Source organism: Amphibalanus amphitrite, unplaced genomic scaffold (assembly GCF_019059575.1).
Source record: "Amphibalanus amphitrite isolate SeventyFive unplaced genomic scaffold, NRLGWU_Aamphi_draft 000894F_arrow, whole genome shotgun sequence".
Lineage (NCBI taxonomy): Eukaryota > Metazoa > Arthropoda > Thecostraca > Balanomorpha > Balanidae > Amphibalanus > Amphibalanus amphitrite.
The window spans coordinates 246,350-262,208 of NW_024882388.1; the positions used below are offsets into that span (position 1 = coordinate 246,350).

Here is a 15,859-nt window from a genome sequence, read left to right on the forward strand (position 1 = left end):
CGCCGCCGTAAAGTTATTTCGCCGCTCCTATGCCAGCACCAGCAAAGTTTGCTTTTAAAACAGCGTTTGTGTTTAGCGAGTGGGTGACGGTAGGGGCGTTCCCGCCCCACAGCGACGTCATATTGAGCTGGGAGTGTTCACTGAGGAGAAGTCTGCGGTCGCTCCTCCCTTATGACCCGGCGGGGCGGTTGACCTATGTCGGACCTGCAGATTACTGAGGAGTAGTCTGTGGTCCACAACTCCGCTCTGCCGCTGACCGCCCACTCTCTGCTCTGCATCGACAGGAGTACCCACTACACACCCTCCCCGCACTGTGACCCCTCGTGCCGCTGACCTGCCTCTGACTTCCTCGTACTGTGACCCCTCAGTACCTCTGACTTCACCCCCCCCCCCCCACTGCGTCCCCAGGCGTACACGCCGGAGGAGCTTCAGCAGGCCATCGGCGTACTGTGACCCCTCAGTACCTCTGACCTGTCTCTGACTCCCCTTCCCCTCCCCCCCGTGTCGCCAGGCATACACGCCGGAGGAGCTACAGCAGGCCATCGGCGCCTCCAACACGGTGACACTGAAGGTGGTGCCCGGTGCGCCGCTCAAACCAGCCGCACCGCAGGTGAGGGCACGTCGGCAGGGTGGTGTCAGGGCCTTCCGCGGCCCGGACCGCGGACAGGGGGCCTTCTGGCCCTCTGAGGCCCCGCCGGACTGCAAACAAAGGACCCTCTGGCCTTATCATACCCCAACGACCACACTGACACTGACCCTCTATAGCCCCGCCTTCCCTCTAATAGAGGTCCCTCTAACCCTCTGAGGCCCAACCGAACCGCTGACAGAGGTCCCTCCGGCCCTCATCACATACCAGCGTATAAGCTGTATACAGCATCACGATGTTTTCTGACGCAGGGGCAATGTGTCGTTATGTGTGCTTTTATTCGTTGCGACTCGTCCAATCGCCGATCCTTTGCGCGGATTTGTCCCATGTTTTTTTTTTTCACGACGAGCGGCCTCTTACGTCCGGGAGATTGCATTCGTGGTGCACAATGGTGCCCTAATGAACCCTCTCAGATAAAAAATATCACGGGACGGGTCTCGCAAATGAGCTGGTGTAGTATCGCCAAACTTCTGTCCGCGTATACCTATGTCGGTATCACTCATTATTTTTTTTTTCTATGCCGAGCAATTATATTTTGCAATATGCCACGTCATCGCATGCTTGCACGTTCTTTTTTTTAAAGTACCTAGTAGTTTGAAGGAGGAGTAGGGTTTCGGTAACGTGTCTTGTACGGCTGTTCCAGTGCTACGTGCGGGCCATGTTCGCGTATAACCCGATGGAGGACAAGCTGCTGCCCTGTCCGGAGGTCGGACTGCCCTTCGAGTACGGTGACGTTCTGAAGGTGAGGCGCCGAGCACGGCCGTAGCGGGGGAGGGGGGGGGGGGGGGGGCAGGGCAGACGTATCGGGGCGGGACGGATGTCCCTGGAAACTGAGCACCGATGAAAGTGTAGAAGATGCAGCTGTCTTCGTTCCTGTCGGCTGATCGCCACGATTAAATTACCACCGGCCGACTCCTGTGCTAGTCTGCGGGTCCAGCCGCCAGGGGTCAGGCCGGTAGAGATTCACCACAGCTCAGGCTGGGGAGTGGAGGCAGTATTTGTGTAGGACACAGGACCAAAAGATGTCCACCACAGCTCAGAGGCAGGGGACGGCAGCCGTCTGGGATGTCTCTGGCGCTGCAATGCTCCCTAGCGTCTGAGCCTGGCTGTGACAGCCCTGCCTGGCGCCTGGCGCCGCCGTCAGCCGTCAGTGGTTGGCCCGTCTCCCTCACCATCCACAGAGCGCCTTTTGCAAAGCGCTCTCTGGCTGCGCAACAAAGCACAGCGTTCGGATTGAACAGAATTCACAATGCTCGATGTGTGTTGTTACGTGACCATTCACCAGACTTTGAGATTTAATGTTCAATATTCATGGTCTGCATCTAGAATCAAATCTATTCGCACAGCACCCTATAGATTATACGGGGATTCAATAGATTGTGAATCAATAGATTGTGACTTCGCTTCGCTCGCTGCGCTCGCTCGCTCGTAACTATTTGAGGAGGGTGCGTCTGTCCGTTACCGAGGTCCCGACTTGGTGCTGCTTTGCGTGGACTACAGGCCAGACCGTTGCACCTAGCCCGGTGAAATTTGCACAACTTATAGATCAAGGATGCGCGACGTGCCTTTGAGGGGTCTCAGCTCGATCGGATTGATAGGGAGCGCGTGGCGCGTGCTCAAAAAGTGCAAATTCGCGTCATAGACTTTACATGTATAAATCGGCGTGCGAAATCGGGCGAAAACGGCTAATTTTGGCCGACACGGGTCCAGTTCCCGTGCAATATCTTGGTGACCAGGGGCCCGACCGGCACGGGGAAAACAGCATCGTGTACAGAATTGAACGGGCTATTGAATGGTGTGCAATGCAGAGGATAGCACGCGCCACGTGCACCGGAGAGGTCACTTTTATTTGAAAAATTGCGGTTTTTGAGGGATTTTGGAATTAATTTTATTTTTAGGTGACCGTTAAATGGAGTGAGTTGAATCAACGCCTATTTGCAAGAAAAAGGTACCGCCTCTAATGGAAAATTGTGAATAGCTAATTGATCGACGACAAGGTGGTATAAATCGCTGGAGAAAATGGTTTTTGTCGATGATGTGCCGCTTTATTAATTACACGGGTTTTGCTGCATAACCTGATACGTTTCGCAATTGAAACTGGTACCGTTTGAAAGAGCATTCAATTTTGTCCAAGATACACCCAACATTTTTGCATGACAAGGAACAATATTCTAAAAAAAAATGCAAATGTTTCAAACCACTACATAGTCATTTTACCAAAATTCATCGATGGTCCTCAAAAGTCTTCACGCCAGTTTCCGAATCTAGAACGCATGATAATACGACACGGGCACCTCGATGCGATGTATCTTTTTTGTTTTATTACGAAATGCTTGGCCGTCAAAAAGCAATCGAACGAAATGGATGCCAACCAAATCGACACAGACCAACCCAATACTCACGGGTAAAAAAATAACCCTTCTTCGCGTTGCGGAGCACGCGGGTAACCCTAGTCAAATACTAATCTTGCGCTTTTATTACCATGCCGGTACGACTTTATCGAATTGGACAGTGCTGGCTGTGTCCCCGGCAGTAACGCAACCGTTTCCGCGTCACATCAATTCCGGTGATTACTTCCGTTCCGCCAAGACTCTTACACATGTCTTTCCCGGTTTAGAACTTGGCCAACATTCGTAAACGGGTCGATGGCTCGTTTTCGTGAGCCTCCGCTCTGCCTCCTACCATCTAAGAATAATTGATTTAAGATTGGTTCTGTCATACCGTTTTATAAACTATCGCAATGGAAATGATTCGCTTTTTTAGTTATGGCCTTATTTGGGGTTAAAGTGATGCCACACATAAATGCGACAAACTAAAATTAACCGCTGATTTCATCAATTTGGAACCATTGCTAAATAAAAACGACACCCTCGAAGAAGCGGATTACCAGAATAATGGCCGCCCGGGTGTGCGTGTGGGCGCACTGTGCGGAGCTCGGTGCGCCCGTCTGGGGCGGGCCGCAGCGGCGCGCTGACTGGAGGAGGCCGATCGATGGCACCGCCGCCCGGCCCGCCCCGCCGGCCACCGCACACACAACTGGAAACGACACCCGTCCGCCGTCCGCGCCGGCTGTCTCCGCGCCGACGGCCGTCTTCAAAGCCACCTTTGGCAATTACGGTAGACGACGGTTAGCTACGCTGGCTTCCTGCAACAATGGGGAATGTTAGCAGCAGAGAGATGACATTCTGCAAGGATTTGGCTGGAAACACAGTGGTGTTTGCGGAGTGTTTGCCATATTGTGCAAAATGAGGATTTGTTGAATTAATGCGTTGTGGCTTGATGACCATATTTCCCGAAGCCAATTTGAACTAGTTTTTTGCTTCTCCCAGTCTAAAGTTAAGCAAACCCCTGACGGTGTCCTTTTCGTCACGTTATGTTTCGTTAAGTTACATTTCCCGCTAATAGTCTATCCTTTATTGTATACCCTCCCGGTGACATCCCGTGCTGTCCCCCCCCCCCCCGTCTTGACATCGGTCAGTTTTTTATCAAGATTACGGTTGGTATGCGCCCCTTCGGTGTTACCCTGTCCGTTTTTCCTCCTCCGCTCTCCCTCGGCACCTGCCCCGCTGACCGCCGCTGTCTCGCGCTGATAGGCGCTGTGTCCCGCTGATCGTTGCTTGTTGGCCCCCGATGTTCCCCTGACCTCCGTTGCCCCGCTCTTCCCCAGGTGGTGGACCGCTCTGACCCCAACTGGTGGCAGGCGCAGCGGGTGGGCGTCAACGCTCCGGCCGGCCTCATCCCCAGCCAGGAGCTCGAGGAGCGCCGCAAGGCCTACGTGCCGCCTGAGGCCGACTACGTGCACAAAATCGGCATCTGCGGCACACTGGTGGGTGCGGCGGTGTGCCGGGACTACCAGTGAAGTTCCACAATAGATCAAGATCGTTGCTATCAGTTGTGTCCTTGTCCGTGTGCGAGTATTTATCGGAATCTTACCGAAATATTTTTGGCTTAGGCCTCATAGAATAACACTTGGTCTGTCTTAATGCTGCTCTTGTAAATATCATCGCGGTCAACAATTGCCTTCGCGCGTCGTCGACGTATTTCTCCGGCTATCCGCACCTAGGCAGTCGCCGAAATGTGTGGAGCGTCCATCCGTTCGCCTCTCACACATTCGTTGCTACCGGTCCTCTTTGCCTACTGTATGCCGGCCGCGTGCGCTCGTTCTTGCCGTCGGTCCAACTATCGGCTTTATTTGATCCGCGGCGAGCTGCCGTGCGTGCAGAACACAGCAGAAAACACTAAGAAAACGGACCAGACGACAATCAAGTCGGCACTCGTTACCTCGGTCGCAGACTGAGACCGTTATTGTCCCAGTGTAGGCTTTGTGTCGGTGTTTGTGGCGAGGGGAGCTTTAGCGGTTGTTCCCCACGACTTTCCGCCAGTTTTGACACTCGGAGCCGAGATTACTTTAACCGCACAGCCACCTGACTGAGCCAAATCCCTCTACGTGACTCTGGCCGTGTTCGTCTTTGTTTGACTTTGTTTGACTTTGTTCTTGTCCGTCTCTGCTCGGCTCAACAGATCAGCAAACGGAAGCGGAAGCAGATGTACCGCTCCAAACAGAACAACGAGTTCGACAAGGCCGAGCTGGTGCTGTACGAGGAGGTGGCCCGCATGCCGCCCTTCCAGCGCAAGGTGCTGTGTCTGATCGGTTGCGCCGGCGTCGGCCGCAGGACGCTCAAGAACCGCATCATCGAGACGTACCCGGACAAATTCGGAACCACGCTGCCACGTGAGTATCAGTCTGTTCTTGTGCACTTATCGTGTGCACTGTATGTATGTACTCGGCCTGTGTTCTTGTATTCTTTTCAGTAAGTTCTCAGTGTGACGCTTTCTTTTGCTCGGCTCGGCGGTTCTAATGTCCAAGGAACTTTCAGTTGTGGCACTATGAAGGAAGCGTCAGTATGCATTACTCTGCTGCCGCGCATTTGGCACTTTGTCCTGGGCTCTGGTGTTCACTGTTCAATTTTCCAGTCCGTTGGGGCCACGGGATTCAAGATATGCCTAATTTATTAGCCCTGGGGTGCTGTAGTGAACGGTGCACCAGATTAAGCCCGCCTGGAGCTCGCCCGGCCAGGTTATTCCGATAGTCGAGCGGCTATGTGGGGCCTGGGCCGGGTCTGCCGCGGCGCCTGAGATGCCGACACCGTACTGGCGGACCCTGGCAGGGCTGGAGCTCCTAGGAACAGTTAACGTTCAACAGAATAACCCCGGAGTTGTACCGACAGCGTAGCTCTGCACCTTGTGCGCGATCTTTTGAGATTTTCCCCCAGCCGACCGTATATGGCCACGAGTTAAAGCATCGGTACGCAAAATCAAATTTCAGAATATCACGTGTATTTGTAGCACCTTTGGGAAGCGTTGCTGACAAAAATCGCACATTTATTTGAAGGAAAAAAATGGACGTGAGAGGGAAGACAGAAACAATCAATAGTAGCCACCGTAGCCACCATAGCCCCCATAGCCGCCATAACCCCCGTAGCCGTAGTAGCCGTTTCCGTAGCCGTTGCCGTAGCCGTAGCCGTTCCGGTAGCGACCGTAGCGGTTTCCGTAGCGGCCGTAGCCGTTTCCGTAGCGTCCGTATCCGTAACGGCCATAGCCGTTGCCGTAACGACCGTAGCCGTTGCCGTAGAGGCTGTCGTACCCGCCGTAGTAGTTGTTGTAGAGGTTGTACCGGTTGTAGAGGCCGTAGCGTCGGCTCAGGCCCGGGTAGGCACTGGAAAGAACGGCGGCTTTCAGAGAGTGGCAAATTAGGGCGTTGCGTTCGCACTGCTCAGTGGCTGGAACGATTTTGGAGGAACATAACCCCATCGGTGAAGCGTTGAGCATCGTCATCTGGCGCTTACTGTCAAGTAACGGGCGTCAAAACTAATACCTGTGGGCGCCATCGCGAGAGTTTACTTTAAGTTAACGGAGTACTTAGCCGACGGTTCCACTGAGTGGAACAGTTTGGAAGTGTGGAGTGAAGCAAGGGAGCTGAGTGGATATTCAGTAGGAAGTTGAGAAGTGGAGCAGTTGGAAGTGTGGAGTGAAGCAAGGAAGCTGGGTGGATCAGCAGTTGAGGAGTCGAGCATATGCTGTTGATGAGTGGTGCAATAGGAGCTGGAGAGTGGAGCGGGTCCTCTGCGTCGCCCGTCCGTCCGGATCTACCCCTCCCCCGCCCGTCCTGTGTCGTGCTCTCACCTGCGGCCGTATCCTCCGTAGCCGCCGTAGCCGCTGTATCCGCGGCCGTTGCCGCCGTACGTCCCGTATCCGTAGCCGAGTCCGTAGCCGCCGTAGCGGAGCCTGGCTTCCTCTGCCTGCTGGTCTGCCGACTGCGCCTCCTCAGCGGCGATCACTGATCGGCAGCAGACGGCCAGCAGCGCGGCCAGGGCCAGGTAGCGCATCATGGCGGCTCTCTCTGCGGCGGCGGACGACGGCACGGGCGAGCGGAGTGTGTCGAGCCGCCGGCCGGCGCCGCTTATATGGGGGCGCGCCCGGCAGTGACCCCGCCGCCGGCAACGGCACCGGCTCGAGCAGCGCCGGGTGGGGCCCGCCGGCAGCCGCCGAGACGGCAGACGGTCCGAATATCGGCGTCATGGTTCCAGTCTGTACCTCGATATCTGCGGCTTCCCAGTATCCGCAAATCAAGAAATAAGTAAATGAGGACTTAACTCCACAAAAAATCGTAAATATGTTTAGACAGATCGAATAATCCTCAGGCATGAAATCAACGACTGCGATTTGGACTGGAAAAAAAGGGTGAATATGGTTTAGCCCATACGCTCCTCTTTGCAACTTGTGTGCGTCTCTGTGTGCATGTGCTTGTATGAAATGTTTAAGGCACTTGTTCGCCCTCAGTGCTGGGTCCAGAGGTTATATTCCACCAATCTATCTCATCGTCGTTAGTAACAAAGCTATCTCGTCATTTAACAACGATGGAGCTGATTCTCCATGTTTTGGGCTGTGAGGCGTGTTGAAGCTTTGCTATCATTGGTCTCCGAGGTCTGTCGTTTTTTTTCTGAAGGATCATCCTGTTTACTTATCTCGAAATCCAGACAGAATAATCGCAGATTGGCCTGTTTCAAGTCCACTGTAGCGACATAACCGTAGCTTGTTGTTTATTTTGAGGCTCTTTGAGGGGTTTGCGAACATGTTATCTCTTCATATCAAGCATTTCATCCACATACGAGTGAGTATATTTTTCAAACAGTCCTTGGGCATGGTCAGTGTTCGGAACGATTCCAAAAGAATGTATCATGGCCAGAGGACATCACTCTGACTAAAAAAGAAAGCCATTGAATGGAACTTGCAATGCTGTAAATTTTGAATAATACAATAATTCAATGCTCATACATGTGAAGTGATGATAACATGGATTGCCGGGTTAAGTGTCCACTCAGCGTTCAACTCTTCGAGCAACGATATCAACAGGAGGAAAACAGATTTGAAATAGAGTTCAGCTCATCGAATAGTATAGTGAGCCCTGCTTTTAGCAATTTTCAAGGAAAGGTGATTGAGTTCTGACGCCATTAGAAAATCGGAAGAGTAAATTGCGCCAATAACCCTCTGCGGTGGTAGACCTTAGCAGACGTGTTCTGGGGAGCCGTCTGGACGGGACAAATGGCGGTTTGACGAATTGTAGTTTCTCAGACACACCGTCGCCTGTCACTCGTTTAGTTAATTAGTCTGGGGTGCCGTGACCTTGGGGAGGTTATTTTACTGACCAAGATTGGCGTTCATTTAGTCCAATGTCAGGTCGGCCGACCCTGTGCAGGCAGCGGAGCTCTCCTTTGCGGCATGAATGTTCCCAAATATTTCCCGACGGCGCACGCAATTGGTCGCGACGCCTCGCGAAACGACTTTTTTACGGCCCGAGAATACTCCCGATCTCCGCCAGTGCTATGCCGCAATAGTAGGGTTCATGAGCGCGGCTGCGGGCGTGTTCCGGCCCCGGGAATACGGGCATATTATCACAGAGGTCGTTGTAAGCCGTACTGCTGGCGGCGGTGCTACTGTGGCCTCCCGTCTGGCGTACGGCCCGTCACGTCTGTGTGGAATGGCCCGCCCGGTCAGACAGGTAACTGGGTGCGAGGGATGGCACGGCGGAGAGGGCGACGGGGGAATAGAATAGGTCTCGTGTCGGTGTCGCTGGTTGGTGAAGTGTCGGTTTTGGTTTGGTTGAGGCTATGCCGGTGTCGTTAGGTGCTTGCGGTGCCGACGGCCGACTGCTGCAGGCACTGCTGGCCGGCGCTGTCCATCTCCCGCGGGCTGGCCGGTGAGGCGGCCGGCCCAGTGGCTGGTCCGACTAGCTGAAAGAATTTGGGGTCCGGCACTGGTGTGTGGAAGGCTTCAGTGGCTTGTCGTTCAGCGCTGTCTCGGCGATTAACGATTTTTCTATCTGGGACACTTTAGCTATATGGAATATTTTAGCTATCTCTAGTAATTTGGCACAGTTCCCGATTACCTTACATCGATAAAAATTATCGTCAAAGAACGGTGGTTAGCTCCTATGACATTCGCGGAACACCTAATGGCGGGATACAACGGTTCAGGGGAGCCTCTGAAACGCCGCTTCAAAGGAGATGCTACTCGAAGTGACTTGAATCGTCCAGATTCGTTATCGTTGTCCTTTATTTGAATCACCACTTGAACTGCAAGTGCCCGTGATTGCCGACAAAGCGGGCGCAATTCATCACCACGTTGTAGTTGTTCATGTGGAGATATACGACTGAACGTCGCTCTGTGCTACCGCAAAGCCTTGTTTCTTTTCTAAGTGACCATAAATTAAAGTGTTCAGTGGCTCAAAGCCAGTAAATGAAAACTCGCCGTAATCTATAACGACCACACCAAGCACCGTGCCATTCATAAAAGCGGGAACGGCGGTCAAAATAAATTCAATATTTTTATCAGTCGCTTCAGCCCATTTTCCTCGCAGTTGCCGTCATCTCTCGTATTCGCTTTGGACGCGGTATGATAAATGAGCTTCAGACGGTGCAGATGATTTTCCGGCGCTGTCCAATACATTCGGTCGTTGCCCATCAGAAACTGGCGACGTTTGGGATTCCGGATTTGCCGGTTCTGATTGGTAACTTAATTATGAACGGTGATTTGCATAGTTAACTGATCATACGTGTCTGAATCTGTAGGGTAGTTTGTGTGCCGCGGCGTCATCAGATGCTCTCGTGTCAGTCATGAGGGCCCCACTGGGTACACCTGTGACGTCAGCTGACACTCCATGTCAGTCTGAGGGCCCCATTGGGGGCTCGACTGTGACGTCGGCACCACGGCGCCAGTGACCACTCTGCACGGCACTGCGACGTCAGAGGTCGGTGGCGGCCCGACCCCGGTGACGTCAGAGGTGACCCCGACCCCTGACCCCGGGTCAGGGCCCTGTTTCACCGGTGATAGCAGCACGCTACTATCAAATTGCGCGAGCTGACGTAATGTGATGACGTCACACTAATGACGTTTCGTGTAATCCGTGAGCTTTTCATTGCTACGTTTGGAACAGAGTTGCTGTCTCGTTGGATGCGTTTGATACATTCGCACGGCCGTGAAGATGTTAGCAGCAATATTTGATGACATCACACAGATTGACGACGGCATGGTTTGTTGATGTTTCCATGGAAACCCAATTTGACACGGGTGATAGCAGCCGTGCTGCTAGCAGCCGTGCTGCTATCACCGGTGAAACAGGGCCCAGGGCGCCAGACGGACGGACGGTGCCGCCGGCCTCCGCCTCTGACGCACCGCAGACGGATGCGCCGCCGGCCGGCCCTCCTCAGAGCGGCGACCCGGCGGGCCCGGCCGGCGGCGGTCAGCTCCGCGCCCGCCCCGCCCGCTAATGAGAGCAAATTAGCCGGCCAGCCGCGCCCGGACGCGGAAACCGACGGCGGCTACGAGCTGCCGCCAGCGCTGTGTCTGCTCAGACTGGCTGCAATAGAGGTCTGCCCAGACCGCCAGTGCAGTGGTGGTCTCTCGAGACCGCCCATACCTGAGACCTACCGAAACGGACGGTATCTTGTTGACATCGGAGAGGTTCGTCTGCTGGCTCTGGGCTCTTAAAACTCCTAAAGGTATCCGAGTTAAATGAAGTTCGGCAAATGTACTTAGAGGTTTCATATCAAATACAATTTGCTCTGGATTGCGGATGTTGATCACGAAATAAACTCGGATTGCCTGAGTCCAAACATAATGCACATTGATCTGAATTCGAATCCTATGCCAAACTAGGATTGCAATTCATATCACTCTAGCAATTTTTCGTCGGTCGCGAAATATCCTGTCCGCTGTCTCTGGCCATTACACACCCCCTCAACAGGAGGTCCGGCGCGGCGCGGCGGCTGCCGTCCGGTCAGTGGGCTCCACTGCAGAGCCGGCCATAACTCTCGAACTGAGCAGGGATTGCGGCCGGCCGGCTGTCTCTGACAGTTGGCACCGTCCAATTACGGGCCACAGCGCCCGTAATGGTGTCTCCGGCCCGACTCTGGACGGGTCACTGGTCCGAGAGGGTCACTGGTCTGAGAGGGTCACTGGTCTGACCTGGTCACTGGACTGTACGGGCCACTGGTTTGAACGGGTCACTGGTCTGAGAGGGTCGCTGGCCTGGTTACTGGTCTTAGAGATGGTCTGACCACAGGTCTGACCTCGCCACTGCGGAAGGAGAAGGCAGCCGGTCTTGTTACTTCAAACGACCTATTGGTCATTGTTTTGCCATGAATAAGACTTTCTATTTTTCGTTTGCTCGCAATGTTGAATTGCTCGATTGCGGAATGCCTACCTGAAAAGGACGAGACTTCTGTATTTTTTTCGTGGTGCAGGAAGCGTTTTATGGCTGTTTCCCGACTCGTCTGACTTCGTCTCGGAAAATGTCTGCTCAATTAGTGGAGATGCACTTTTTTGTCTTTTTTCGCTTAAAACATGTTTTTTTTTAGATTTATTTCAGGCATTGATTGATGAAATAATCCACCGGGGAAGCCTTGAGATTAACCCCATTTGTATCCAAAAACGAACCAAACATGTCGAAAACATCTGACGGTCCATCTTGAACGGCATCAGACAATGCCAATTCCAACTTCGCCGCCATCCAGTTTGTTTATCAATCACCAGCGAGTCGCCGCCGGCGTGTCGTATTGATGGAGCCCGTCCCGCTCGGCGCCGGAGGCTGCCGAGAAGATCGATACCGTCCTTCTGTCCCTCCGACTGTTTTCATTTCACGAGAACGTCTCTTGTCAGAACTCGTTATACGGACACAACAGCTTTGAGCTTATTGCTTGGGCAGCGTAAGATATGTTCCATCCAACATTCTAGTGGCAGTTATGACTCCTGCTCTCTATCCTACTCTCTGTTCCAGAAACCGGAGGAACAGGAGCAGGAGTTCAGCAACAGGAAACAGGAGTTCTATAGCCTTGCCAAAAAAGCAGCCCATGTATTCAACATATAACCGCGTGTTCTGACCGCGTGTGAGAAGACCGCAGTCGCAGTGTACCTTATAAAGTGGCCAGTGTCGGCGGATGAGTTCCCTGCTCGTGCTGCTGTGCTGACGTGGTCCTCCTCTCGGCAGACACGTCCCGTCCTCGGCGTGAGGACGAGGAGGACGGCCAGGTGTACCACTTCACCACCCACGAGGCGATGGAGGAGGACATCCGCAACGTCGAGTACCTCGAGTACGGCACCCACAACGGACACCTCTACGGTACGTGGGGCGGAACATACGGGAGTTTATGGCTGTTCACTGTCGACTTGGATTCTTGCATGTGGGGTTCAACATTACAACTCCCAAGTTCCTCGGTTTCAACTAGTGGCTAGCGTGGCACTTAACGTGGCTCAAAAACAAAGTTCAAGATGGAGTGCTAGGTGCGAAGCCTATCCTTGTCTCGCATATACATAATTGTAACTGGAAAACGATGCCTTTTGCTTTACGAACGATTACAAACAAATCTAGTTGAACTTTCGCCATTTTTATTTTTTTTTTCATCTAATATCACCTAATTAGTGTTTTAGTAAAATCAGTGGGGATTCAAGTGTCTGTTGCTCCCACATGGGTCATTTTCTCGCCATGCGGCGCTTTGGTCGACCTCTGGGCTTTGACGTATTTAGTCGCTGTGCCGACCGGGCGGGCAATGCTGTACCGTCTGTCGGGGGGGGGGGGAGGGGGGGCGGGAGGGTCTGGGAGCCACCCGCTCCCTGCTGAGATTAGTCTGCCTTCGACGTCATGGGGCCCGCCATTAAGGATAATCATTGACCTCACCATGGATACCGCTGCTATAAATTAGCATATTCATCGCAATAAGGTGGTTTATGTATTCCCACACACATGTTCAGCCCGCCCCTGCCCCTCCCCGCTTCCCCAGTCACGCACCAGAGTGCAGTCAGGGACGGGTTATGGTCTTTACTGCGTGATCAGATCCCATCGCCCGCATCCTGCACGTCCGAACAGCGAGCATCCCGTCGTCTTTTTACACGCATGCAGACTTGGTGTGTAACTGTTATACCCATACCAGCGGCCACCGCCCACCGGAACCTTTCTCGCTATTTGTGTGTTTGGGGTGGCTGTGACTTTCAGGTCTGACACTGATAACGCTGTGTATAGGCTGTGTGAGGCCGGCTGTCTTTTTCCGTCCGTCAGTCCCGCGCGCTGACAGTTCCCCTGCTCACCCCCCCCCCCCGCAGGCACCAAGCTGGACTCGATCCGGTCGGTAATCCGCTCCGGAAAGGTGTGTGTTCTCGACTGCAGTCCGGTCTCGCTGAAGACGCTCTACAACTCTGCCGAGTTTCACCCGTACGTGGTGTTTCTGGCGGCGCCGGGAGTGGATGACGTGGAAAAGCTGTATAGAGAGTCGGCCACCACACTGCGGAACTCGTCCAGAAGCCTCACGGTGAGCCGCCGCCCGCGCAGGAGCCGCTTCATCGGAAGGCGTGCCTTCTGATCGGTGCTCACTGCTCAGTCACGATCTGATTTGAACTGGGATTGAGCTGAATATTGGTACGCGTGGAGTAATTACTTCAATTTTGTTTGAGTGATTTAAGTTCATCCAGATCCGTCAGTGTTCGGGCGTTATTTGAGCTTATTGTGAGTGTCGGGAATAATACGAGGACCAGTTGTTTGGACCAGTCTTTCGATTGACTGTTCTGTGACCTCTGCCGCTGTCTGAGCCCTCCGCGTACCCTGACCGTCCCCGCCCCTCTGCGGGCTCCCGTCTGCCGCAGTTTGACAGGAACAGCTCGCGGTACAGCTCCCGTCGAGGGCGTACCATCGAGTCGCTCAACTCACTCTACGACGTAAGTATACCGGTCGGGAGGGCCGCCCAACGGCGAGACACGGGCCTTTGTTCGTGTCAGCTGACACCTGAGTCAGGGCCGTGTCAACGCTGATAATGGCCGGGGTTTGTTGTCAATTGTCAATGACACCTTTTTATAAAGTATATTGGATAAGGTTGCGGAGATCATTTGCAAGAAATTCGCCAGCTTGGCTGAGTTCGTCGCCCATCGAATTAAGTTTAAGATAGGTCAGCCTCACTTAGACCTCCCAATGGTTTGATAGTTTATCTCGTCTCTTGTTCGCCGAGTACCGTGCTGTATGTTGTTCACAATGTCCCCCGCCTGACGCTGGACAGGAGGAGGACCACCGTCGTCTGATGGAGGAGTCGGCGCGGCTGCAGCGCGCCTACGAAAAGTACTTTGACCTGATGCTGATCAACGAGGACCCGGACGAGACGTACCGGCGTGTGATGGAGGCGGTCATGGCGCTGGAGACGGAGCCCCAGTGGGTGCCCGTCACATGGGTGTACTGATACCGGCGCCGGGGTACGGAGCCGCGGTGTACTGAGGTACACACGGGGGATGGAGCACCAGTGTGTACTGAGGCCCTCGTCAGGGGACGGCTCACCAATCGCTCACCTCTGCTGGCGTGGAACATGGTATACACGGCAGCTAGACGGACTGGCTCTCCCGGTGTGGCAGCTGGTGAACTGAGGCTAACTGTGAGAGATCTAGAGAGAGGCGAGGAGAGTAACGCTTGGGTAGCTATTGTGTACAATCTGGTGGCGGCGTGTGATGATGGGCAGCTATCGAATCTCGAGCCTGTAAGGGTGCGACCCGCGCGGTGGTCAGCTCACGTTAAGTATTGTAGTGGCCCGGGCTCGAGGCCCGCGGCCTGGCGAGTGGACCAGTTTTGTGGTGAGATCGTGGAGGTACTTACCAGCGCCGTTCGGCGGGCCACAGTGGTCTGTCCGCCTGTATTAGGGCCTGACCGACCGGCAGCTATTGAAACAACGCATGATCTGAGAACTATTCGAACAAACTAGGCCGTAAGGCCCTTCTCGGTAACTATTCGAACAATGCTTGATCTGATGACTGTATTCGAAGGATGACTGTTATGATAATTGTTTTCGAAGGACGTCTGTTTTAAATCCTGTATTCGAAGGATGCCTGTTTTAATCCGTATTCGAAGGATGTTTGTTATAATCACTATTCGAGGCATATATGAGCTCTGATAGTTGTATCCGAAGAATGACTGATTGTATGACTGAGCTGTAACAGCGGCCAGCGGGTCCGATCTGCCGATTATGAGCGCGCACCACCGTTACCCTGTCACTGCCTGTCGCCGGCGCGTTCCGCGAGCTCCGGCGATCCGCGGCGGTAGCGCCGAGTCCTTGTTTGGGCGGTCCCCGTTTCGGTTGCCGCTCCGGGTGTAGGCCGGCTGGCTCCAGTCTCGCTGAGAGACGCGGGCTCAGCGGCTCCCCGGGGCGGCCGTTCAGTTCGTCAGCCGCCGCCCGGCTCGCCCCGCGCCGCGCTTCTCTTGTCTGCACTGTACGGCGGGGGCTGTCCACCACCGACAGTACTCACTGTCGGTCGGACTGCGACTGGGCCGCGTCGTGCCGCGACGTCGGTCCACCGTCGCCGCCGCCCGCCGCTTTTAGTTCGCAGTTACAATGATTTTGTCGCTGGATTATAGCCACGCTGAGGTCTGAGCGATGTGAGTCTGTCTGAGCTGGTGGTCAGTTGCGGCTAACGCTTCATGCCATGCCGTGTGTATGTGTGGACTGAGTGTGTAAGAGTCACTGAGCGCGCGGCTGGGCAGCCGCCCGTACGATGTCAGTTGTTAGCTGTTTAGGTATATACTGTATGCTATGGAGACGGATCGTTGCCTGACGCATATTGTCGCTATAAATCGGCACTCCAATCGACGAGCCGCCTCGGAGTTATACGCCTCTGAGTTTGTGTGTGTAT

The 15,859-nt window shown here is 54.0% G+C and overlaps 1 protein-coding gene across 1 annotated transcript in view; it reads left to right on the forward strand.

The window, feature by feature from the left end:
- LOC122367752 (protein PALS2-like) overlaps window positions 1–15,836 on the forward strand; it is a 48,918-nt gene extending 33,082 nt beyond the window's left edge. Inside the window, exons 7-14 of the mRNA XM_043341123.1 lie at window positions 512–610; window positions 1,290–1,388; window positions 4,314–4,472; window positions 5,168–5,378; window positions 12,192–12,323; window positions 13,301–13,506; window positions 13,838–13,909; window positions 14,245–15,836. Of these exons, the coding sequence (XP_043197058.1) occupies window positions 512–610; window positions 1,290–1,388; window positions 4,314–4,472; window positions 5,168–5,378; window positions 12,192–12,323; window positions 13,301–13,506; window positions 13,838–13,909; window positions 14,245–14,421 (1,155 nt within the window). The 3' untranslated portion in view covers window positions 14,422–15,836. The remainder of the gene's footprint in view (window positions 1–511; window positions 611–1,289; window positions 1,389–4,313; window positions 4,473–5,167; window positions 5,379–12,191; window positions 12,324–13,300; window positions 13,507–13,837; window positions 13,910–14,244) is intronic.
- Window positions 15,837–15,859: the final 23 nt, after the last annotated feature.